The sequence below is a fragment of the Tachypleus tridentatus genome, chromosome 1 (genome assembly GCF_004210375.1).
Source record: "Tachypleus tridentatus isolate NWPU-2018 chromosome 1, ASM421037v1, whole genome shotgun sequence".
Classification (NCBI taxonomy): domain Eukaryota; kingdom Metazoa; phylum Arthropoda; class Merostomata; order Xiphosura; family Limulidae; genus Tachypleus; species Tachypleus tridentatus.
Genome location: NC_134825.1, coordinates 136347440 through 136374808, shown reverse-complemented (window position 1 = coordinate 136374808; position 27369 = coordinate 136347440). Strand labels below are relative to the sequence as shown.

Here is a 27369-nt window from a genome sequence, read left to right as displayed (position 1 = left end):
AATGACATTCATGCTGTCTTTTGGGATGTTAACTGTCCACATAAGATGTATCAACTCAGAGTTCTTAGGGCATGGTGCTGCTACTGATTCATTTGACAAGCTGTTCCCTGTTGTCAGTGATCTTAGTTCCATGAATGTATTGCAGATATTCATGGATGGCCATGATGTCAATTGAAAATTATGTGAAATGGTATCATTTTCTCTACCTCTGTTAACCAATTTTCTGAGAAGTACAGAATTTGACACAAATTATATTTTATAATAGATTTTGTCAGTCAAAGCATAATTCTTTTTTGTTTGCAAAACCATAAACTAGAAAATCAAATCCAGCTGGCATCCCATAACATCCCATCTTTCACAAAGTGCCACTAGTTACCTATAATGTTTTATAGGTTTTAAATCTGTCAGAAGATCTATTAAAATTGCACTGTTTTCTTTATAATATTTCATTCAGTTTCAGATTTATTTTTGTGGGAATTGTTGACTGTTCAAGACTGTTTAGTGTATGCATTATTATTTAATTCATCCTAGTGACTTAAAGTTTCTTGAGTGCTCAGTTTTTCGTAACAAGAGAATTACAAATTAATTATATTAAAGAGGATATTTAAGACATTACATAACCAGAATCTTTTGTATTTCTTTGAGGCCTGTGTGAATAAAGTATAAACATAGGTGGCTCACAAACATGTTAGGAAGAAGTGTAAAGTAAAGTAAAATAAAAGGAAAGTGCAGTTCAATCAGAAAATTAACCAGCAAAAGAAAAGTTAGCCAGTGTGTGAGTGATTTACTATAACAGTTGATATTTTAAAGCTAGTTTCATAGTTTAAATAGGGATAAGGAGAAAAATTTGTCTTTTCAAAGGATGTTCAAATGTAATTGAATCTGAATGTGTGGACTTTAACAAAAAGGTGACAATTATTTAAGTTTCAGGACACAACTATGGTAACCCATGCAGTAACATAATTGAATTATCCATTGATGTTGCTGTGATAAAAGTAGAGAAAACTACTTTGTTGTGTAAATCAAATTTTTAAGTAAGTGAATCAGCCTAAATAGACTTTAACAAGAAAAAGAGAATTATTTAGGTTGAGATGCAACTATGATACCTATATTGTGAGGCTTTTTGTTTTTTATGTATATTTAACTTCTTATGAATATATTTTTTTAAAACAAGTGGGGTGTGTGGTGTCCATCTATTATTTACATGTATTGCTATCAATGCCTACTAAAGAAGAGTCCTTAGCCCCCTACATGTTCTTAAAACCCTGATAGGAATCATATCGATCAGTGTAACTGAATTTTTAAACGTTCTTTCTGCATAGTTTTCTAACTTTGGGAAAAACAGTTGTAGTTTCCTGTTACAATTTGAAGTAATTTTAGAAAGAAGAAAAAATTTAGATTTAATTTTTTTTTGGTTACAAGGTTGGTTATGTTGATTGACCTTGTATAGTTATGGTAGAGAAAATAATAGATCAAGTATAAATTTTTCTCGAGTAAATTGCTTAAAATTTATTTAAGAGATTCTAGAGATTATGCAAATAAAAATTGAAATTTCTCAGATGAATTTTTAAACGTAACATGAAAATTACTTTGCATTTGGAACAGTCAACACTTTGACTCTATATGTTCATGGAGAAGGTTTTAGACATAGCAGTATTTACTGAAACTTATGAAAGTTTATAAAGATACACAAAATATACTAAAAGTTATAGTATGAAAATTAAGTTGAGGTAACAAATTTGGTTTATTTGGTTGAGCTTGTAGTGAAAGAGTTAGTCCTTCAAAATTAGTGATAAAACCTTTTTAGGTTTAGGCTTGAATGTAATCTGTTCCTGAAGGCTGTTCTTAAAAATTATTCAGAAATCCTTTGTAATTTATAGCTTGGTAAGAATCTGGAAATGTTGCTGTTATGTTTTCTTCTTTTCTAAGAGGTATGGTAAGTGCAGATAATGTATAAGAAAGGGATTGTAACACAATTTTCAAGGCCAGTGTTGAAAGGGGCTTTTCTGTAAATAAAGAAGCAATGGCAGAAGATCATCAACAAATCATCCATTAATGATAGGAAAGTCGTAACTGATCACATTAGACATGGGGGGTGTCCTGAATATAAACATACCTACAAAAATCCTTAGTTGTTTGAAAAGCTAAACAAGGTTATAGGACATGCTCAAAAGGGAAGTTCAGAATGCAAAAACACACATAAAAATGACAAAAGAAAGGTAGAAGAAAGTGAATAGAAACTGCAAGGTTTCAAATGTTTTAAAATTAGGCATAAGTCTAATATCAAGCTGCTGCTTTAATCAGCTGATTAAAAAAAATCTGGGTAGCTGAAAAAGAGAATATAGTATTCTTATAGTAGACAATTCCCCAAGAAAAGTTGTAAGCAGGAAGAAAAAAATTAGTGAAGGCTCTTGCTGTGAAAATTGAATAAAATCTGTAAAATAAGAAATGCTGAAACAGTATCAGTTGTTTTGTTTTGTTTTGAAATAAATCAATCAGTTTTAACTACTGCTAGATTGGTAATAAAAAATATTACTACATTTTTACCATATAAAACATTATATACCAGTGTGTGTATGTAATATTTACATGTGGAAAATATGAACATTCAGGTGCAGTTTTTTGTTCAACCCATATAAAATGGTTCTTGAAATTTCACTGAAATTTCATTTCTTTGTAAATGTAAGGACCTGGTAAGAAACTAAAATGAAATTTATTTTATTATGTGGCCTGGCGTGACCAGGTAGATAAGGCACTCGACTCGTAATCTGAAGGTTGTGGGTTCAAACCCCCATTGCACCAAACAGGCTCACCTTTTCAGCCATGGGGGCAGTCATAACATGACAGTCAATCCCACTATTTGTTGGTAAAAGAGTAGCCCAAGAGTTGGTGGTGGATGGTGATGACTAGTTGTCTTCCCTCTAATCTTACACTGCTAATAAGGGACGGCTAGTGCAGATAACCCTCATGTATCTTTGTGCGAAATTCAAAACAAACTAATTTATTATTTTATTGTGGGAAAGAGACCATAGACTACAAAAAACAAAAATTCAGATATATTATTTTACCTTTAGTATTATGTTATTTATTTTGGCTTCATATTGTATAGGTTTATAAATCTTTATTTTCTGTACTTCTTCCTTTTCCATAGCTTTTTCCTTTTGCAACCTATGGTATTGTGCAGTCTTGTTTATTGTGGAACTTTTATATTCTTGGCATGTAATCTTAGGCTAAGAATTCAAGATTTGTATTTTATAATTTCAAAAGTAAACCTCTCAATCACACTTAAAATATACTACTTTAGATTGTGACCCATTGTTTGTGATTCTGGCTTTTTTCTTTCTTCTTTGAGACTCTTCAGTCAAAAGACTGTGAAATAACTTAGTACCAGAGTTGAACTAATTGATTTTCAAGGTTTGGCTGGGAGTAGCATTGTGTTAGTGTGTATGGTTATGAATAGGAATGTCAGGTTCAAGACATTGCCTCTGAACATGATCTGCATTTTCAGTTGTGGGCATATTATAAAAGTGACAGTGAACTCTACTTGCTTCAAGAGACAGCAAAGCTAAAACGGTGGTGGTTTCTGCTAGTTGGTTGCCTTTCTGCTGGTCAGTAATTCGGAATTATTCAGCTATATCTGCATCCCATCAACATCTGATAACATTTATGCCAATATTTGCATCAGGTGCCATTCACATTTAAAATTCTAAATTAGAACCTTATATCAGGTGGATATTGATAGGGCATCATTTGCAAAACAGATTTTGGGTCTTTGGTATTATTGTTCAAGCTGCAGAATGTGATTGTGAACCTTTTGTTTACAATAGTCATAGAATGTAGTTTGATTCATTCTCAGCTTCTTGGTCTTTAGTTGAATTCCCCTCATTCTTTTTTCTGTAATACTTTTTTTTTTAACAAATCTCTTGAAAGCAAAGATTCTAAGAATGAAGGTTTTCTCTCCTGTCCAAGCAAACTGTTGAGTTGGTTGGTGCTCTGGATGTAGATTTTTTGTCTTGTTTCAAAATGTATTCTGTTCCCTTATTGTTTTGTCACATCATTAGGGGACTGTTTGATGTGCTTTTTAGAACAGTACAAATGTTTCACATACTAATTCATCTGGACAGTAAGTGTTTTCTCCATTTTGTTTCATCATTTTCAGAATTTTTAGTTCCTGACCTTTCTCGTTAGATTGATCTGAGGTTTCTACATATCTAACATTTTAAATTTTTTTCGGCATCATTTCACAAACTTGATTTTTGATCATGCTGTGATGAATATACAGAAGAAACTAACTTTGATTATGCAGGCAATTTGTATTAACAAAGAATCTAAAGTTCCTCTTATCTCAAGTCATTGTCTTATGAATGTGGGAAACCCTAATCAACATCTGACTAGGGTATAATTACATATTCCAGATATTTGCAGAGCATACAGTTCATGAAAAAATCTTTACTAGAAATAGCCTCTCTCACTTGTTTGAACAGTCATAACCTAGCTTTCATTTTTTTTATGTTGAACCAGGAACTAACTACCTTTTGTCACTAGATTCTTTTTCTGTTATCACAGATAGATTCATTTAATTTCTTTCATTGAGAACTTTTCAACATGCTGAGTGTTACTGGTGGTTAATTTTCTTATCTTTTGTGTCCCTTTCTCACTCTTTCAAGTATATCCAAAGCACCTATTTTTCATTGCCATCTGGAAAAGCAGATCTTCATAATTTGCTAAGGGTGGCATGTTTTTGATCTAAATGTATATTTGGTACCTTTGAAGCTGAAATAAATGGGTTTTCTTAAGAGTTGTAAGGCTTTTTACCTGATCTTTTTCCTCCATTTTGTGTGTTCTATGCTTTCAATATCTATTTCACCAAATTTCCAGACCATGTGATATAATGAGCTGCATCAGCAAATCTTTTCTAGTAGATTTTTGTAGCATTCACCACCATGAGATATCTCTTCATGCTCTTCAACATTCTATTTACAGTGTTTCAGAAAGTACAATTTCAGTTATGTTTCTTTGAAAAATGCAAAAGAAATTTCATTACATCAAACTTTATAGAAGTGAGAAGTAGCATCAAAGGAGGAATTGCTAGAAATAATAAAATGAAAGATAAAGTATTGAACAGAGATCAAGGGCCATTAAATCAAAAGATTGATATCTGGGGTGATATGAAAGTTGACTAAGGAATTATGTAAAATACAAAAAGTAGTATAATTACCATGTGACTGGAAAGAAAGAATAAACTGGAATGTTTTGCAGATAATTCCTGAAGATCACGTAGAATACATAAACATTGGACATGTAGAGTGTAATGGTTTCAAGTTTTAAAATCCTATAAATGTAAAATGTTGGTTTTAATTGTTAAATTTTAAACAGTTCTTGAGCTGATCATTCATGTTTTTATGTTCTTGTGTATAGTAGCCATGTAAGAACTTGGTACTGGACATCTTCAGCCCCCCTTGATGTGGATTCCTGTACGTGGTGAGGGGACCTTCCAGGGAAGGTTTTGTTCTTTCAGTTTACCTCCTCTGGGATATAAACTCCACCCATGTGTTTGTTGTGAGTAGGAACCCATGAAGGGGAGGAGAGGATCCTGGTGGTTGAGGGGTCCAACTCTAACACACCTCTTTGGCCTTCAATTCCTGCAGACGGGGGCAGCCTTGGGGTGGCCCCCCTTGGGCTAGAGTCAACCAAGTACCATTGTTGGAAGTTCTCAACAGGTGTTGTGGACATTATATCTGATGCTGGTGTTTGGGTATAGTGCTCACGAAACCCTGGCATTGATGCAGTGTCCTTGTTTGACATTGTAGTGCGTCCCCTTGTAGGGCTCTATAGTGGGTGGGGTCAGTGGGCACCGAAATTTCCCTTTCTTTATTACAGATACTCTAATTATAAATTTTAATAAAATAGTGAAAAAACAGTCTAGATAAATGACCACGTCTTGAAGATTCTGAGCAGCAATCCTCACCATCCGTACCACCTGTTGTACCTCATTTTCTTATATTGCACTCACTTTCAAAACTAATTGGCCCATTTCTTTTAACATCTACTTCTATCCAGTTTTTCTGGATGCTGGGCCACGTTGGTATTTGTGGGAACAAGCTCGCCGACACTGCAGCTAAGTCTATCTGCTCTAGCACTATCACTGCTGTGCCTGTCCATACATGGACTATGGTCCTGTATTCAAGGTTTGCTTCTGTGCCAGCTGGCAGTCCACTTGGAGTGAGCAACGTGAAAACAAGCTTTTCCAAATAAAACCCTATATTGGACTTTGGCTGTCTTGTTCTCATAAGGATCGGAAAAAGGAAGTTGTTCTAACTAGACTACTCATTACAGTTTAACTCATTGTTTTCTTTTATCTGGAACTGATGCATCAGTGTGAAGTTTGTGTAAAACTCAGATTACAATAAGCCATATTTTACTTTCTTGTCATCGTTATGATTCATAACGACAGCACCATTTTAAGCATGTTCTGTCTCAAGGTTTATCCATAATGTTAGACAGTGTTATTGGTGATGGTGACAATGTCCACCTTGGTAGTGTTTTAAATTTTTAAAGCCCATTAATCTTTTTAATGCCATTTAAGATTTTTAATATATACTTTACACCTTTTTAATGTGGCTCCCTTTTAAAAATCACAGTTCATCTAGTTCAATTTGGAATTAGAAACTGACAATAACATTAAGTAACTCAAAAGCAGGATTGGAAAGGCCAACTTTAGGTGACTGATGGTGGTTTTTGTACTTACCTGTTAGTCTTCCTGGTGAGTTATGATTATTACAGTCATGCTATAGAAAGTCCTTTATAGCTTGAATCACTGTAGTTTTTCTCTTGACATTGTAGACTAGATGTAAACATTGGTTTTATGCTATTTATTTATTTATTTTTAACTTTGTTTTGTTTTACCTTAATTTCCTTTTATGAATTTTATGGAATTTTTTTTATTTTTTTACGGGACATTTAGTGCAGATAACCTAGCTGCTTTGTGCCATAAAACACTAAATCGACCAACCAACTTCAGCCATAGGGGGATTATAAAGTGATAGTCTGGTCATGAGTGCTGTTAGCCAGTATCCTTCTCCATAATTTGCAGTTCATAGTTCGGGATTATAGCATGTAGGTTTAGTTGTTTTGCAATAAACACACTATTTTTAAAAATCAAAACTGCAAGTAATACAAGTGCATAAGGATAAAAAAAATGCTACTCATTAAATTATTTTGCTGTTCATACGAGTACAAATGAAACCTAGTTTTAATGAGGTATGCTGATTTAAAGGCATCGGATGAAAGGACGCACAACACTTTGGAATCCTGGCTGTGATCATGCAGGAATTGCCACCCAAGTTGTGGTAGAGAAAAAGTTATGGAAGGAGCAGCAAAAAACCAGGCATGAATTGGGAAGAGAGAGATTTTTGGAAGAAGTGTGGAAGTGGAAAAATCAGTAAGTACTACATAGTTGCTCAGTGTTTAAAACAAGTTAATCATTAACAGAGAGAGAGTAATATTCTATTTAATAGATGTGAACTTAGTCTGTATTTAAGAGTTACTCGCTGGGCTACCTGTACCCTGAATGGAAGTTATGTAAATTCATAATTAATGAAATGTTATCCTGGGATATAAAAAGTTGTTTCCTTTATATATAGTTTAAAAAAAACACACACCAAAAACTGCCATAAAAACACCAAAAAATAAAATAAAACAAATTGAAACTAAATTTGCATACATCTTCTCATGGACCTAACAAACCTTCATGTAAAATTTGGTGAAGATCCATCATCATCAAGGGTGAAAAACTCTGTGCGAAAAACTTGTAAAAACTGCAAATGTAACATTGGAAGTTTTTGTGTATTTCTCCATAGACCTAAGGAACCTTCATACTAATTTTGGGGAAGATCTATCCTGTGAAATAGTTATATGGACACAGACAGTACTATTATATTTATATAGATGGTACCAGACAAGTAGATCTATGTGTGATGTATTCATGATGTTGTTTTTGCATTCTGAGAATGGAGAAAAATAAAAATAGCCTGTGACAGGAAAAGGAGGCTGAACAGGAAAATTATGACCACATTGTAAATTTGCATGCATATTGAATAAAAATTTCTTGAAGTTGGAGGCTGTAGATCACATAATAAAGTTTTTGCAGTACCATTTAAGCAAGAGTTCCATTATAGTATGATGTCTAAAAAAAACCAAAACCTTTACTGTGTATTTCAGTGTGATTTTCTTCATAATTAAGCTGGAATTTTGAGCTTGCGACCTTTGTGTATTGTCAAAGATTTTTCTTTATTTTCATAAAAATAAGTTTTTTTAATTCTGTAGAAAAGGTCATCGTATTTATGAACAACTTCGCTTGATGGGATGTTCTGTTGATTGGGATAGAGCAACTTTTACCATGGATCCTGTAAGTTGAATAAAAAACTGATGTCTTTATATTCATTTGTTGGTAGAATGCTGGTAAGTGTACTTTATGGAGTTGGGACTTAAAACTACAATTCTGCTTGCAAAAATTATTAGGTACTATATATATATGTTGATAGAGCAGAAACTATTTCTTGAGGTCTTCTTACAGTCAGGTCAAAGGGCATGTCATCATGTTTGTAAATGTGCATTTAAAATTTTATTGAACTGTTAATTCATGAATGTATATCAATACGTTTGGTATCAAGTTGTAGATTATAACTCAAGTTGTAGTGTTGTATATTCATTTCTTAATTTAAAATCAAATATTAAAAATCTTAAATTTTGTTTTTATTTGTCACATTGTATGTTTGGCTCAAATTAGATGGCTGTGATGTCCAAATACAGAGTTTGTAGTTTCTTACAAAGTAGAAACTCTGATTACCTCCTTTCTTTTCTGTTTTCTTAAATATTATTATAATTAGTGAATCAATGAAACAGGCTTGCCCACCTTCCATTTTTGGAAATGCTTACAAAGTATACTTTTATCTCTGACCAATTAAAAACTCAGGATGTCTCCTAAGTGGTTTCTATGTCTTTGTGGGGTTTTTACATGGGAAAAACTATCTTTTTCCTGAGAGAATCAGTGCAGGAAGGTAGGAGAAAATGGAGCTTGAAATACTGTATTTTTATTATAGATCCAATTAAAGCTTTGTTACTAAGCTTGATAAATTGTTGTGGAATTTTGTGGTATTGATGTAGTTTTTTATGATATTTTTGTTACTGCAAAATGTATATGTAAAATCTAAAATAAAATTGTTTTACACCCTTCACATGCAAAAATTAACAAGGCTTAGCAAATTACTGCATGTGCGTAAAAAAGTTCCGATTTATAAGAATTCATTTTTTCTCTTCTTTTTTATTGCTCTATATTTTAAGAAAAACAACTGAAATTTAAAAACTTGTTTGTGAATAGTAATAACATTTATATGTATATATAATGTATTATTATTTTACAAAATACTGATCCACAAGAACACAGCCAAGACAAGTCTCTTTGTAAAGGCTGTTTTTATACTGCTGGGTACAGTAATGCGATTGCACGTGTAGCATAATTGTAACTTCTGTAATGTGAGTCAGACATAGCTGAAAGTCAATGAAATAAAATAATCTGTACATATAGGTGTATAATATCCTGGTAATTAAGCTATTTAGACAGAATATTTACTCTTTTGTATTCTGTAATGATGAGAAAACCCACTTGTAGAGAAAAATGTATGTAAAAACTGCTGGTATGGGTATTTACATATACTCTTTTGTATTATTTGTAGTCATTAAAGGAAGAAAAAATATGCATGTTTTTGTTTCTTGATTTTTTATACAGATAAAATACTGAAAAAACATTTCATGAAGGTATGCATACTGTATTAAAAGTTTTATAGTGTGAAAACTATAACAAGTACATATGCATATGTTAAGTATTTATGCTATAACTTTTGATACAACATGTGTATCTTCACAAATCATGGTATACTTTCAGGAAATATTACAAGTATTTTGTGTATAAAACGTCAGGTTTTTTAATGAAATATTTTTACTAAAGATTTGTTTGAGAAAATATGCAAAGTGATTTCATGTTATGATATAACTATTCTTTATCCTAAAAATATTATTTGTGTTATCTCTAAAACTTTCTAAATACATTTCAAATGTTTGTTTTCATTAAAACTTTATAGTTATTTTCTATAAACTATGTGGGGTCTGTCACTTGGCCAACCTTGCAACCATCAGAACTAAAAAAGTAGGAAATGAATATAACTTGTGCTAGAATGACTGCATATTATAACACAGAAACACAAGTGTTTAGTTTAAGTTGCATAATGCTGTATATTCATTATTTATTATATTGACCTTCCAGTTCTGCCCAGCTAGCAGTTTACAACTTGCATTGATGTGGTGCACATGTAGTTATGGTTTTGTCTCAAATAGCATAAAACTGACCTTTAGTCTTCCCTGTGTTGGCTGTATTTTAGTGGACTACTATTTTGTAATGTAGAGTTACATTTAAATTATTATATACTATATACATCTATGTGGATTATTACTATTTACAAATGAATTATTAAACTTATTTTTCTTAAAATATAGAAAAATAAATCAAGAAGTAAAGCAAACAATTCTCTTGCTACACTTATTGACTTGGTTGCTGCTGGACACAAGTTACTGAGCCTTTTACAATTTTGCATGTGCAAGACATCAAACTTATATATTTAAGGTTTTTCATACACAGTTCAATAACAAAAAATGTCAAATAACTACACTGATACCACAGAATTACCCTATAATTTATTAAGCTTAGTAACTAAGATGTATTTAGATTTTAAAAAATATGAAACTTTGAGTGGACTAAAGATACATTCTACTTTGTTGAAAGCTTTGTTTGAAAGAATGTGGTAGCCATTTGACTTGACAGTTTAAGATGGCTGAGAAAACCACTCTAGGGACATTATGAACTGTTGATTGGTTATTCACCTGCCAGATATTGTTGTAAAATGATTTGGTTGACAAACATTTGTTTTTAAAATAGTATTTAATACTTTGTTTATATTAAGGAAAAAATGTTTTGTTGTAAGTTACAACAAAAGCATTATTCTTATTTCAGAAAATGTGTAGAGCAGTTACTGAAGCATTTGTTCGTTTGCATGATGAAGGACTTATTTATCGTAGTTATCGTCTTGTGAATTGGTCTTGCACACTTCGGTCTGCAATTTCTGATATTGAGGTTTGAATTTCATGTAGCACAACATATTCAAGATTGAAACTACATGTAATGTAGTGAAAAATAATTATTTTAAACAAAATTTTACAATACTATTAAGATTCCAGGTAGTTTTCTTATTCTATTTCAGACAGCCATGTGCGAAATCCTATTAGTTTATTTTAAAAGTCATTTTAGATTCACAGTAAAGTAGTTTTTGTTTCAATTTTATAAATTTTTCAATTCTGGAATTGGTGATAATACAATTTCCAAAATTGTGAGGTATAGAATAGCTTCTATTAATGTTTTTTAAAGGTAGCTTATGTACAAAAAGTTTTGAGTTTGTCCTTAAAATATTAAAGTTTTTATAAAGGTGTTGGATTTTGAGTTATCTATCCTAATTTTTATAAAATTTATGTCCAATTATGTCAAAATCAAATGTTAATATAGATGATAATTGCAAAATTAAGAATGGTGTGAATGTCGATAAATATAATTTCTTAATACATACTCCTACAGGTGGACAAGTTACAACTTCCGGGTAGGACCTTACTGTCTGTGCCAGGATACAAGGAAAAAGTTGAATTTGGAGTACTTGTGTTTTTTGCATATATAGTAGAAGACTCAGGTATGATAAAAGCTGTGTAATTTTTTTCTATTTTTAAATGGTGATGTGATTATTAAGAACTTCTGATCAAAAATAAGTTAACTGCATAACTCTAAATATTTAATGTAATAACAAACTAGCAATTAGTTTTAGGATTTTCTTAGAATTTGTTAGACAATGAATGCATTGCTTGTCTTTATCACAACTGATAAAGAAAATATATCTTTGGACGGTTAACCTGCAGATGAAATAAGAAGGTCAAAATGTTGTTCTTTGCTTCATTAGTGAAAGTGTTGATACCCATGCCATTTGTCCTGAGATGTATTTTTACTTCATGTGGGTTTTTCCTCATTACAAATGATAAATAAAATGTGTATTATCAATGTAAACCACCTGATTTAATGTATCATTTTATTATTATGAATTAGGTCTGTGTTAAATGAACACTTGTATATCAGTTCCTTTGAAAGCAGTATGGCATGGGCAGGTGGTTAGGGCTCTTGATTTGTAATCTGAGATTCACAGGTTGGAATCCCCTTTACACCAAACATGTTTCCACTTTCAGTCTTGGAAGCATTATAATGTGACAGTTAAGCCCACTATTCATTTGTAAAAAGTATCCCAAGAGTTAGTGGTGGGTGGTGTTGACTAGCTGCCTTCCCTCTTGTCTTAAACAGCTAAATTAGGGACAGGTAGCACAGATAGCCCCCGTGTAGCTTTGCATGAAATTCAAATAAATAAAAACAATCCTTTGAAAGCATTTCCATATGTTCAGACATGACTATTTGTAAATATAGGTTTTATTTCTTAAGGATTAATCGTTTATATGAATTTTATTGTACATTATGCAAAGTCATTGGTAGACTTTTAGTCTGAGACCAGTAAAATTTGGTTATGACACCACTTATCCTTAAAGTAGTGGTCTAATAAACTTGCACAGTTGTTGAATAGGATCTACTTGTGATAATATAAAAACCAAACTTCTTTAGACATATATTGTGTTAACTGAACATTGTTTTCAAGTCTAATTTTCATGAATTTTATGTAACTGCATTCCACCACATTTAAAGAGTGCTAGTGTGGTAATAAACCATGCTTGGAGAGTGACTGGACATGTGACAGTGAAACACAAAAAAGGACTGTATTTTACATTTATGTTCATAGATTTATGAAAAAAGAACACAGGAGGATTTAAAAAATGAGTTATTAACCCTTTCATGACAAGTCATGAGTTCAAGGCTATGCCATCACTTTTGTTGACTTGTATTCAAAGTTTTATTGAAGTACTATTTTATGAATTTGTCAGTAAGTTTAGAATCAAATTGTAGATTAAAATTCAAACTCTAATATTGTACATAAGTTAATTTCTTAATTTGAAAATAAATATTAAAAGAACACACTATAGCTTTTAGTGAGTTGTGGTATATTGAATGCAATACTAGTTAAAATTAATGTCTGTGATGTTAAAGTACTAAATCTAAAGTTTTGTACACATTAGGAACTTAAATTACCAATATTGACAAGCTATAATGTAAAATAAGAACTTGTGTCTTTTTATTTTGCTGAGATATGGCTTGTGTACTGAACCAAAGAGTGGGCCCCATTCAATTCTTTCCAATTTTTGAAATGGTCCTTTATATACTATAGAATGTTCCCAGAGTGGTTTTCTAATCCATTTTAATCTGTGAAAAGGCTACCATGTTCTTTCAAACCAAAATTTCATGGAGGTAGGTTGTGTCTTTAGTTTCTTTTTCTTTCTTTCTTTTTTTTATTTAGGCCTAAATACAGCTTAGTTACCAACCTTAATAAATTATAGTGGAATTCTGTGGTGTCAGTATAGTTATTTATGAAGTTTTTGTTATTCAACTGTACATGTAAAATAAAAAAAAAAATTTTGTTTGATATACTCCACATGAATAACTTTAAAAGCTAAGCAGCCTACATCAAACAGCAACTGAGCTCAACAGTTGTAGCTAAATGAGATAAGTTTTTGCTTTACTTTTTTATTTACTGTTCTGTATTTTAAGAAAAATAAGTTGAATAACTTATTTCTAAATAGTGATAATCTATAGACGTGTATATAACGTATAATAATTGAAATATAACTGTATATCACAAAATATTTTTAGTCCATTAAAACACAGCCAAGACAGGGTCATTTTGTAAACACTAAAGGTCAGTTTTATATTATTGGATAGTGTAACAGGAGTGTACCTCATTAATGCAAGTTATATTTGGTTAGCCAGGAAGAGCAGAAGATCAATATAATAAAAATAATAAAAATGTATAATGTTATGAGACTTAAGCTATTAGACTGAACATTGGTATTTTCTTCTTATAATGTGTAGTTATTTTAGCATGAGAAGAAGCATAATTTATCTGTATTTCCTCATTTTCTTTTTGATGGTTAGAAGATCAGTTAATTAACAGACCTTGCAAAGATAGAGTATTGAAAATAATGTAAAGTATAGAGTATTTCTGAAAACATTTGAAATGTATTTAGGGTGTTTTAGAGATTACACAAATAATATTTGAAACTTTTGGGATAATGAATAGGTTTTTTAAATCATAACATGAAATCACTTTGCCCTTGAACTAGTAATGAAACAGACATGATATTTTAACAAACAAATCTTTAGTAAAAAAATCTTATTTCAAAAAATGTGTAATCTGCACTAAAATATGCCACATTTTGTGAAGAAAGGTGTGTTATATGAAAAGTTATAGTGTAAATACTTAACGTGTGAAAATGTGTATATGAAATTAAGTATATTATACCGAGCTCTTTGAGAAAGGGTTAATGAAATATATAGTAGTTGATAAAGGATTATAAACCCATCTATTGTAGATGGAACAATTAAGAAATTTGCTTTCATGTTAATAATGGATCAGAGTATTATTTTAAAACCGAGTTATGATAAACAAGAATGTTTAGTGTTGCTAAACAAATTAGAGAATAAGAAAAGGGAAACAGGAATGTAAAGCAACGTATAGATTTATTTATGGTGAAATTAAGTTCAGGGAAGTTGATTTGGACCAATATATTATTTATTTGAGACATTAGAAATTTTGAGTAATATGAAATACTACAAATAAAATAGCAGTTACATAAAACCTGAAATAGCTAAATAACTATCTCAAAATTGTTTTTGGCAATTTAATCGAATATATAACCTTTTTGTACACATATAAGTTTAAATAGAATTGTTAATATCTTTTAAAACAATGTGTATGTTTTCAAAACATTTAACCAGCTTTCGGTATACATAAGTCTTTCACATACAGAATATATTTTTTGAGAAGTATTTTAAATAAAATGAAAAAAGATTTGTCCATGAATATATTTAATATTGGCTTTGAATAATCTATGTGCAAAGTGATTTTTATGTTAAGATTATAAATACTTTTCTTCACCTTAGAAACCTCAGATCTCTCTAATTTTTGAAACCTCCTAAATGTATTTAAACATTTCAAATGCTTGTTTTCAGTAAAATATTATATTTTGTTATTTTCTTTACCTTAACTCTGTACAACATTGGTCACTTTGACTGACTTCATAACACCAAAATGAAAAAATTAAAACAAATTTAAATTATCCTTTTTCTTTCTTTCTAGAATGACTTAATATTGTAGCATTAAACTGTATTCAATTATCTTAAGTAGCATTAAACTCATAACAATATATACGTATTGTTTTCTTGCCCTCTGAACCACGTCTAACTATTTATGACGTTTATAACTTGTACATCACTTGAGAAATGTAGAATTCTCACATGAATCATCTTTATTACATTATTATTATTGTTTATTTTACCTTAACTGACCTAAAGAGACACACCTATTTTTATTGTAGTTAGTTTTATAATAATAAAGAATAAAGATAAAAAACAATAAGGTACTTACCTGAAACCTATTTTTTTTCTTGCTGTCAATTTCCAATGATACTTAATCATATTTTTTTTATACTAATGGTAATACAGTAAATAATTTTTATTTAATTAAATAATGTAACAAAGAACATAGAAAATAACATGCAAAAAAGTAGATAATTCTCCTAACTGTCAAATTTTTTCTGGCTTTTTAACTGTGGGATGAGCCATTATAAATTCATCCAAGTTAGTATTTTTCCCATGTGAATGAGGCTTCTGATGAAAGAGAAATTGATAATCCTCTGTTCAAAAAACAGTTATATAAAGTATAATTTGATAAATGAAAACCTTGGCTTTCTGTTGGTTGTAAAAATAAAACTATTGACAAATCCTGAAAGAGTGACTGTGACAGGTGGATGTCATAAAAGGGGTCTGATTTTCTGTTTTATGGCTCTGTAATGAAACAAGATTGAAGGCTGTAAAAGTTGTTTTGCTTGAGATGACAATAAGTAAATTATGATAAATTTTGTACTTACTGGAAGGATGGTAAATTAATTGGAAAAGATGGGAAGCCTAGAGAATGTGTCACATTTTTTGCACAGTGGGAAATTTTTAATATTGTCTTATAAAATCAAAAATCTAAAACTTGTGTACTATTAAAATATGGATGATTTTATACCATTCTTATTGGTGTACCATAAACAAAAAGTAGTTTAATTAAATTTTGATCATACAGAGCTGTGCAGAAGTATTAGAACAAGAGAATACTTTGTCATTCTTTTCATAACTCTTATTCTTACATGCCATTATAGAATGTTAATTTCAACACTGGTAATTCTTCACTGTTTTCTATTGACAACTGAATGAGCCAGGGTAGGAATACTTATCCTTCTTTAGAACTCTCATATACTTCTATTAAGGGCATTTCACAAGGGTGCTGCTTAAATGAACATATAGGTCAAATATAGGGTCTGCAATAACTTTTATTGGACTTGTGCAGTGTCTTAACTATTTAGAAAGAAGCTAACAAGGAACTGACGTGGTACTCATATGCTAGAATAAATTTAATAGCACTTCCCAAATAAGTCTTGATAATAACAGTATTTAACACTGTAAATTAAATTTTATTTTAATGCTATGTCCTAAAAAAGCATAAACAATTGACAGTAGAGCAGAGAGTTCATATAAAAGGTTTACATGATGTTGATTGGACTCTGACAAATTGCTGCTGATTGAAATTCTTCCCAAACATTGTCAAGTACACCTTAGATCAAAGGACTTGAGACAGGTAAAATTCAAAATGGGAAAGGAAAAGACAGGACACCAAAATTCAATTATACTGATGTTAAGTATCTTCATTTATATAACTTTCAGGACAGAAGGAATACTGGCACTGATCTCAAGTATGAGATAAATGATGGTGTACCCAAGTTACAGAAAAGTGTCCAGATCTACAGTATGAAAGAACCCAATGAGAATGGAATATTTGGTCATGTAGCAGTTAAAAAAACCTTTTCTTCTACCTTCATCTATTGTCAAGAGACTGAAATTTGCTAAAGTACAAAACTGGGCTGTTGATAAATGGAAAAAAGTGTTGCTGATGAGTGATGCCAAATTTGAAATATTTTGTTCAAACTGTAAGTTGTACATCTGGCTGAAGAAAGGTGAAAGATACTGGCCTCGATGTGTAGCTCCTACCATGATTTGGGTATCTTTCTGCTGAATTAAGAGGAGGTAGTTGCAAAATAGATGGAATAATGGCCAAGCGTAAGTATCATCAGATACAGGTTTGCATGTAATTGGTAAAGGATTCTACCACCAAGGAGATAATGCCCTTAAACACTAACCAACCTATGCAAAAATTACTTAGTTAAAAAAATTCTGGAGTCATTCAAATGATGCAATGGCCCCCACAGAACCCCAGTCTCAGCCTAATAAAGCAGATCTGCAATTTGATAGATCAGAAACTTGACAAATAAAAAATTACTTCCAAAAAAACTATGGGAGAGTGTTCGAGATATTTTGAGTGAAATTCCAACGAGTGTTTTGATTCAATATGTTACAACAATGCCTAAAAGACTGTTTGCAATTGTTAAAGCAAGTTAGGAGCACACAAAATATTCTCTTTGCTGAATTCAGACACTTCCACTAAGTTTCTGTTGTACTAAATATGGAGATTAATAAAATTTTGATATTTTATTTGTGATTAATCTTCCATTGGCCTTTGAAAGTAGCTTGAAATCTGTTTTCTAACTTTTTTCAACACTTTTATACAGTACTATGAGTCACTAAAAACTTTGTGACATGCACAATAAAGGATTCCTGTTATGAAAGGGTTAATAAAACTGTATTGTTAGAAACTATAAGAGATTTATTCACTTATCTCCAACTAGACTCCTCACCCAGATCTGTACTTGCTTATACAACATTGAATAACAGTTATTAATAACTGAAAAAAGGCAGGAAAGTTCAAACTGTATGTACCATTCTCATAGTTCTGTTCCTGTATATAAAGCATGAAAGTATAGAGTTAGTTATATATTAGTTAGAAACTTAACACAGTGTGAAAAAAATGGGTGAATACACACTTTTGTAACACCCAAGTAACAGATGAGTTGATTGTTGGTGTTGCCAGCCAGTTGCATTCTCTCTAGTCAACCTTGATAGAACAAAGAGAGGAAAAGAAGTTTGATGAAAATCAGAATTGAATCATTGCTGAGTTATCAGGACCTGCTGGTCCAAAGCTGAAAAAATCCTGTTTAGGTAATGTTTGTTTTTGAATTACATGCAAAGCTACATAAGGGCGATCTGTACTAGCCATCCCTAATTTTGCAGTGTAAGACTAGAGGGAAGTCAGCTAGTCATCACCATCCACTGCCAACTCTTGAGCTACTCTTTTACTAATGAATAGTGGGATTGACTTTACATTATAATTTCTCCACAGCTGAAAGATTCAAACCCACGGCCCTCAGGTTACGAGTCGAATGCTTTAACCCACCTGGCCATGCCGGGCCGTTTGGGTAAAGGTATCTCCAGTAGGCAGAGCAAAGGTAACAAATATATAAAGATATTATTTAATTTACTTGAATAGTTGGAATAATTGCAAACCCTAATTTCAATTAGGTGATTAGTCTTTTGACACTCAATTTAGTTGTGCTTTCATTTAATCAAACAGTTTAATTGATGTACAAACGTAATTGATTAAATCATCCAGCTGTGTGCATCTGGTTAGCTTATTTGTTGTGTAGGTAATAGGTGACTTTTTCTGTTAGAAATCAGAGATAAAGAGTTGGTGACTTTTACCAGACAAAGAAAGTATATAAGCATTCTGGATTCCAGTGTACTTTCTTAGTTCATTTCTCCCTAGTCAATCTAAAAGAAGGACCTGCATTCTATTCTTGGAAAATCATAATGTTGGGTTGTAGAGTATTTGGTTCCACAAGAAGAGAAGTAAAAGGGTTAAACATAAATGAGCAGAGATAAGGCTATCCTATCTTATAATATGCAAGTTATTTTGGTGGTGTTTTTCAGTTTCTTGCTACAATAAAGATTTTTTGTCCTTAATAAATATAGTTGTTTTATTGTATTCTTTCAAGAAAAGTGTACAGTCCTGAAACATATTCAATAGTCTTGAAAATTTGCTGCGATTATAGGTTTACCTGTCTGATATTTGTTAGGAAATTGTCTTATGTATGAATACCCACTAGTAATTTTTGTTAAAAGTAGTATTTATATGTTTAAAGTACTGCTTCTAAAAACTTTTAGTATCAGGTACAACTCAGCAATTGTACAGTACCTAGGGTGGTTTATCAAAAAAATATATGCACAGTAAAATATGAAATAAATACTCATGACACTGAGCAAAATGTGCATGCATCAAGTAATGTCCCTAGTAGTCACAAGTAAAGTTAAAAATTTGCATTGAGAGACTTTTGGTTATGGATTTCCCTTATTTGTAATAAATTGTTCTTAGTTATGCAATTGTAAATATGAGAATAATTTTGTTTAAAATATTTTTGTATCTGTTACTTAATATTTTCAGTGTCCAAAATGGCTCAACTATAAATAATTGGAGAGCTTTTTTTCTTTGAGTCAACAGACCATGAAAAAACTTCTTTGAAGAATAATTTTGTTGCAGAAAAGAGTTTTATATTTGTAATTAAATGTTTTTCATTTGTTTAGATGAAGAAATTATTGTAGCCACAACTAGAATTGAAACAATGTTGGGTGATACTGCTATTGCTGTGCATCCAAAAGATAATCGCTATACTCATGTTCATGGCAAATTTGTTGTTCATCCATTTTGTAATCGACGATTGCCCATTGTTTGTGATGAATTTGTTGATATGGAGTTTGGTACAGGTTAGTTCTTTTTCTAGAGATTATATTTCTTGTTTATTCTATTAAATTTTACATAACATAACATGTTAAATACTTGAAAGTAATGATTTTTTTGGGGAACAAATACACTTAGAAACTGTTTATTATAACATGACAATGTTTAGGATCAACAAGGGACCTGTTGGTCCATAGTGTCTATCCCTCCTCTAAACCAAAGCAAAACTATCAAACTGATAAATGATCTCAAAGCCAGCCCTTATTATTCATATAGTTATCAAGGTTCATTTTAAACTCATTTAAATTTACTTTTTCTACAACATTCGAAGGCAAGCCATGCCAGAGGGCAATTACTCCTTTAGAAAAATAAAACTCTTCTGAATATGACTCCTTCCTTTCCAAAATTTGTATTTGTGTCCCCTAGTTTTCTACTATTCTCATCATTAGCTGAAAAACAATGATATATTAACAGTCTCAAAATACCTAAATCAAATGTCCTCTAACTTTTTAATTTCTAAAGAGAAAGTTACAGAAATCTTTATCTCTCTTTACATGACCCATCCATTGCAATTACTATTCTATTAATTCTACTTTGAACCATTTCCATTAATTAAATGTCCTTCCTGAACACAGTACTCCAAATGTGGCCTAACCAGTGACCTAGACAGCAAAATTATAACCTCTTCAGGCTTTGTAATCAGTATTTCTGTAGAAACAAGCTAAAATCCTATTTGTTCTACCCATAGCAACAGCACACTGATTGGATGGCTTAAAAGACTGATTGACTGTTACACCAAGATTTTTTTTTTGTCATGACACTATTAAAGTTATTCCCATCCAAATTATACTCATAATTTAAGTTGTGATAACCCAAAGGCATTATCTTACATTTCTTATTAAAATTATATGTCAGTTTTCTCCAACTTGCTGAATGATCTTAAACCTTTTATAGACTTACAGCATCCTTTTTATAGTTAGTAACACCCAAGAACTTAATATCATAAGCAAATAACCAATTTATTGATCATTCATTATAGGGTACCTTTTTTTTCTAAGTGCCATCAACACAGTGGAAAGTCAAATTTTGTTAAGTTTGTATCATAAAAACAACAACAACAAAAAATGATAATGTAGATATTTTTCCTTTAGTTTTTGTTAAGTTTGTGTCATAAAAACAACAACAACAAAAAATGATAATGTAGATATTTTTCCTCACTTGTGAAAAGGAAGCGGAAAGAAAAAAATGTTAAGTTTAATAAAATTTTAAGGCCTTTTAGCACAAGTTTTAAAAAATTTCAGAAAAATACATGCTGTGATTTCAGTACAATGTATTTTGTAAATTGAATTTTCTGATTAATGGTTTTTATGAAAGGGGTTGACCTTTATCATGTATTTCTTAGTTTTTAAATTTCTTGCTAACTTCCTAGGAATAATTATTTGAGAATATTTGTTTATTTAACAATTTATCAAATTAAAAAGTTAGGATAATTTGTTTCATCTCTATTTTCAAATTTCACAAGTTTCTGTTCTTTAGTACTATTTTCAATTCACTTTACAACATTATAGTTGAAGTAATGATATGCAGATTAATTATGTAATACTTGGTTAGGAATTTATTAAAAAACTGAATTTTAAAGCTTTCTGTAAATGAATTTTAAAGGCAATATACAGACTAAAGTCATACTTAGTTTATAATTGTTTCTGTACTGACCAACCAGAAATAGTCATGTTTATATGTTTATCACCAAAGGGTGTTTTCTTTGCATCAATAAAATATTCAAATTAAAGTTTAAATTGATGCCTTCCATCTGATATTTTTGTTGCATTCACATATTTTTTTTGCAAAAGTATCAGTTACATTCAGTATAGGTGCATAAAAAATTTTAGGAAAAATATACACAGCTGATTGAAGATGCATTCTTTTCTATAGGGTGTAGAAGAGTAAAACGTAGCAGATTTTCAATAACAATTCTTGTTTTTCTAACTAATTAAATGTAAGCAAGGCTATAAGTTCTTCAACATATTTTTTTTTTATTCTAAGTAAATACTCATGAATCTGAACATTGTTCTGATCTCTGAATTGTTTAAATTTTTCTTTTGTATTTAGGAGCTGTAAAAATAACCCCTGCTCATGATCATAATGATAATGAAGTAGGTAAAAGACATAATCTTCCCATGGTGAATATAATGAACGATGCTGGCAATATATGTGAAGATTGTGGTGCTTTTTCTGTAGGTATCATTTTTTAAGTTTTGTGATGTTAATGTGAATTACAGTGTTTATAAGAGATTACCATACACGTAGTTCATTACTACTTGTTAGTAATTGCTGAATATGTACATAAATTGTTTGATGAATCTCTTGAGGAAATTTTTTAATAATGTTGAAGTTAACAGATACCCTTCCTCTTAGATATTTGTTACCTGCACCACAGAGGGTGATGGAGATTACATTTTTATCTGTGTGTATGTTTCTCTGCAAGATTTCTTAAAAAGGGCTTAAATGGCTTTACATGAAAATTGGTATAAATTTGGACTATAACAAAACTTAGAAGTGATTGGTGTTTGGGTAGTTAAGATCAAACATCTTTCTGTTAACATGGCAACTAATTTTTCACACTACTTTTGCTGTATAACTAAGTCAAAAGTGATTCAATTTTGGTGAACATGGTAGACATGTTGAATATTGTTCATCATTTGTCCTGCCAAAAATGCAGTTCATTTTAACATATCCAGTAGTATAAAATTATCTTTTACAAAGTGCATCTGTCTTAGCTTTGTTCTAATTGACAATCACATTTCATTTATAATATATTATATAAGTATATGTTCAGTATTTCTTTTTACAAATAAATTCTTTTATTTCATCTTTTTCTTAAAATATAGAACAGTAAATAAAATAGAAAACAATGATTTTTACTTCTTGTTATGAAGATAGTACTCACTTGCAGTATCTTGCATGTTATGCCTTGATAAATTTCACATGTGGAGAGTGTAAAACAAAACAATTTTTTTTAGGCTTTATATTATTTTGAAATAAAAATTATAAATTACTTTACGAATATTGCAGAATTCTACTGTAATTTATAAGGAAAGTAATATACTACTAAAACTTCTTGAATTATTAAACCATTTTATAGATTTTCATTTTGAACACATCTGTAAATAATGTGGTATCCTTTATAGGAAATTTATAATATGCAATAAGTTTTATAATGATGATCTTTTTTTCTTTTAAAGAGCATTTTTCCAGGCTGCACAAAGTGTTGAGTATTTTCATCACATACTTCATGTACAAATGAAAAATTTTAGTTTTTCAATTTAAGTGAAGATCTTTATTAGATATTTTAATGTTATTTCTGTGTTTTTAGGGTATGAAAAGATTTGAAGCTAGAAAAGCAGTACTTGAGGCTTTGAAAGAAAAAGGATTATATCGTGATACAAAAGACAATCCTATGGTTGTTCCTATTTGCAAGTAAGTTATCAGTTGGTTTTAAAACAATTCTAAAAGAATAAAAAAAGCAAAATAACTTTATCCAATTATAATAATGTACAGGAAGTGACATTTATTTTGAAGAGCAAATTTAATAAAGTGTGATGTGGGAACACACAGAGAGGGTGGCATTTTGAAAGACTTCTGCCTTTCATGTTCAGGTAAGTGTGTGTGTGTGTGATGTTGGTCTTTATAGTATTCCAGTGGATTATGGAAGAGGGCACATTACGATGTATTAGCTTTTTCCTGTTTCTGAAGATTTTCTAAATATTGTTTTCTATACTTGTGGTTCTACAACAGGCAGTGGCTGGCCATTCAGCTAAAGTTCATCACAGGTTATCTCTCTACCAAAGTGATCTATTATTCAAAAAATAGTTTTTGCTATAACTTTTACAAGATGAGTCAAAACATTTACTGTATTTGATCTTCTGGTATAAGACTTTTCCAAAGAAATTATTATATTCTGTTCATTTAACCCTAAAAAGACCTAGACCTACAGGCTGACCTCATAACCATTTCATGCTTTTTAGTTTTCATTGCATAATTATTAAATTAGAAAGTATATTTTAAAGAAATTTTGCAAATAATCAGAAAACATTACAAGGCTTTTAGTGAGCAAAATATCAGGATTTTTGTTTTTAAATTTTAAGATTTTTTAAGTAATGCTTTTCTTATTCCTATTTTCTAAATGTTGATTATCCAACATGCAAATAATTTTGATTTAAAGATTAAGAATACTTTTATGTGTCAGAAAATGTTCATATTTCATATTTCAAATTTTTATAACCTCCAGATAATTATCAAACATTTTGTAATAAATAACTTTATATTTTATATGTCACTTTCTCTATCGCATCTGTGTGTGGGTTCTGTTGATTTAACACACCTTGAAATCACCATAAAAAAATAAGCAATTAATATAAATTATGCTACTTTTTGTTCTAGAAATGACTACAACTAACATGAAAACACATGCTTAGTTTAAACAGCTTAAATCTCCATAACATCATACATTTATGAATATTTATCATTTTTATTATATTGGTCTTTCACCTGTGCCTGGCTAACATTACAGAAGTTGAAATGACACAGTGCACATGCACTCATGTTACCCTATCTTAGAATATAAAACTGGCCTTTAGAAAGTGATCTGTCTTGACTATGTTGTAGTGGACTAGTATTTTGTAAAATAAAATCACCTTTCAGTTATAATACGTTATATGCGTATTTACAAATAAGTTCTTAAATTTAATTTTTAAAAAATCATAACAGCAAATAAAAAGAGTATTGCAAACAATTATTTCTTCTACTTACAAATTTTATACTCATTTGTTGCTTACTGTAGATTGCTAAGCCTTATTAAACTTTGCACATGGAGGATGCAAAACAATATACTTTTGTAAATTTTACATATACATTTTGAAATAACCAAGAATCGTAGATTACAATATCAATACTACAGAATTCCAATGTAATTCAAACCTTGTAACTTAGTTATAATTGGGTCTAGAAAAAATGTGAAATTTCAAGCTCCTAAAGTCTTACATAATGGCATCAAATCTAGCATTTTTAAAACTAAAGAATTTACCATCAAATATTTCAAAAAAGCTAGGGGACATTATGATCTTTTGATCAGTTATTCACACATCACACGTCATTAGGTGTATGTTTCCAAATGTGTAAAGAAGTGGGTGGAGTTTGTAACTACAGTGTTTGAGTTGGTAAGTGTAGAGAATATCATAGTTTCCCATTTTATATTGTAGCTTGTCAATATTGGTAATTTGAGTTCTTAATTTTTAAGAAATTACAGTCTTTGTGCTTGAACATCATAAGCCTCTAATTTGAACCAATGCTGCATACAACATACCACATGATAGACAAAAATTAGTATTTAAGTGTATCTTTTAATACTTTTAAATTAAAAATTAACTAATGTTTAATTCTGAAATTTGGATTATAATCTACAACTTATACCAAATTTATTGACAGGAATCCATAACATTGTAATTGAATAAAATTTGAATTCAAGTCAACAAATGTAACATCACCTTTGACCCATGATCATTTGATAGTGTTAAATTCCTTTCTGTGCATGTTGCAAAGTGTTATTGAGTTACATAAAAAAAAAATTGAATTCATTTACAGTCAGTGCATTTAAATACAATAGATGATATAAATTACATAATAATTCAAAGTTTTATATTATCTCAGTTTTTTTTTCCTTTATTTGAAAAGAAACTGTAAAAATTATAAATCTTGAGTTCAAAGATAAGCCATGTTCACTTTCAAAAGTAAATCAGTATTGCTAAGTGACAGTTTTATCTTGAATGACATGCTTTTAACACATTTCTTAATTGTCTCAAGCTTATCAGGAAACGTGGGCAGTAAGTTTGTTTACAAATTAAAAATGAACTACTGCTAAGTTGGTTATTTTTCCTTGCTTTATAGATACTAGTCTGATTGTTAAATTACATTTAGGTTTTCTCTTATTTTTTAAAATGTATTATGTGTTATTTGTGTTTTAAAATTGGTATTTGAAAGGTTTAACAATTTTTTAAAATATTTCTAATCTTCACTTTGCTCTTTGAGGCTTAGAAATATTTGTTGTTTGTTTGTAACTAAACAACAAGTTACTTTAAGAAAATTTTGCTAATAATATCACTTAAAAATAATGTTAAAGTGAATGTTTTTTTATTTTATTTCAACTTGAACTGTTATCAAGACATTTAAGAACATACTGGATGGTAACAAAAGTCATGATTCTGTAAGTAGATGATGTCAGTGTTATATCTTTTGCAAGATGGGTTTGTGAATTTGACTCAGGGTTATTTTATACAAATTTATTTCATAGTAGCATAAAATGGACTCAACATTTAGTCACATTATAGCTATAGTGTATTTGGGGACAGCTGGTATGGATATCAACACTTACTAATATGAAGTTAACCTGAAGATGACCTAAGTAGGTTGAAATGTTGTTCCCTGCTTTATTTTGGTTAAAGTGTTACTACCCATATCGGCCGTCTTTAGATCATTTTTACTTCAAGTGGGTTTCTCATCATCATGAATTACAGCTATGGTGTACAAAAATGTTTGCAAATCCTTCAGATTTGAATATTAAAATACTGTGAAATTATTTTTACCTTTTTAGTCGATCTAAAGATGTTGTTGAACCACTTTTGAAGGTCCAGTGGTATATTAACTGCACAGAGATGGCTCAGAAAGCAGCACAGGTAAGAATATTTTATATTTTTATTCACTACCTGAAATTAATCTCTACAATCAACTTATTTATAGTTATGCCTCCACTTAACACAATTGCAAAACACCAAACACTTTCTGTTAGAAAAGAAATCTTAATAAAAGAATAGATATTTGTTTAATTTAGTAATTCAATATATAAAACCAATAAAATAAATGCTCATGTCACAATATGTTTAAAACATTTCTAGTAACACCATCCTGCTGTAAAATATGTTCTAGTTTTCCATTTTTCAGCCAAGTATCTTGTGTCTAACTACTTTCATATGGTAACATTTCTGAGCATTTCACAAGATTTTACTTAGAAAAACTTAAAATTTGATTAATGTACTTTATAATAGGTGTTAATGAAATCAGCATTAAAATTCATATTATAGTTCAAAGTTTTATGTTATCTATAAAGTTTTAATTCCTCTGTTTTAAAAGAAAAAAAGATTATTTCTTGTGAGACCAAGTTAACAAAATGTTAAATTTATGTTTTTGTAGTTTGAACAGTTCTTGACTTGCACTAGCCATCAATATGTTGAAAGAATCTTGAAGAATTACTCTGCTTAAATATTTTTCTTTCAAGTTCCATAGGGTGTGTTTGGAGAAAGAAGAAATAAATTTCTCTGAACCCTCAGATGTTATGCTTACTATC

The 27369-nt window shown here is 30.3% G+C and overlaps 1 protein-coding gene across 1 annotated transcript in view; it reads left to right on the top strand.

Moving 5' to 3' along the window:
- Nucleotides 1-27369, top strand: part of ValRS (Valyl-tRNA synthetase) — a 113417-nt gene that overhangs the window by 27630 nt on the left and 58418 nt on the right. Inside the window, exons 5-12 of the mRNA XM_076453772.1 lie at nucleotides 7277-7441; nucleotides 8326-8407; nucleotides 11066-11185; nucleotides 11681-11789; nucleotides 19820-19999; nucleotides 22083-22207; nucleotides 23347-23450; nucleotides 26620-26701. Coding sequence (XP_076309887.1) covers nucleotides 7277-7441; nucleotides 8326-8407; nucleotides 11066-11185; nucleotides 11681-11789; nucleotides 19820-19999; nucleotides 22083-22207; nucleotides 23347-23450; nucleotides 26620-26701 — 967 coding nt within the window. The remainder of the gene's footprint in view (nucleotides 1-7276; nucleotides 7442-8325; nucleotides 8408-11065; nucleotides 11186-11680; nucleotides 11790-19819; nucleotides 20000-22082; nucleotides 22208-23346; nucleotides 23451-26619; nucleotides 26702-27369) is intronic.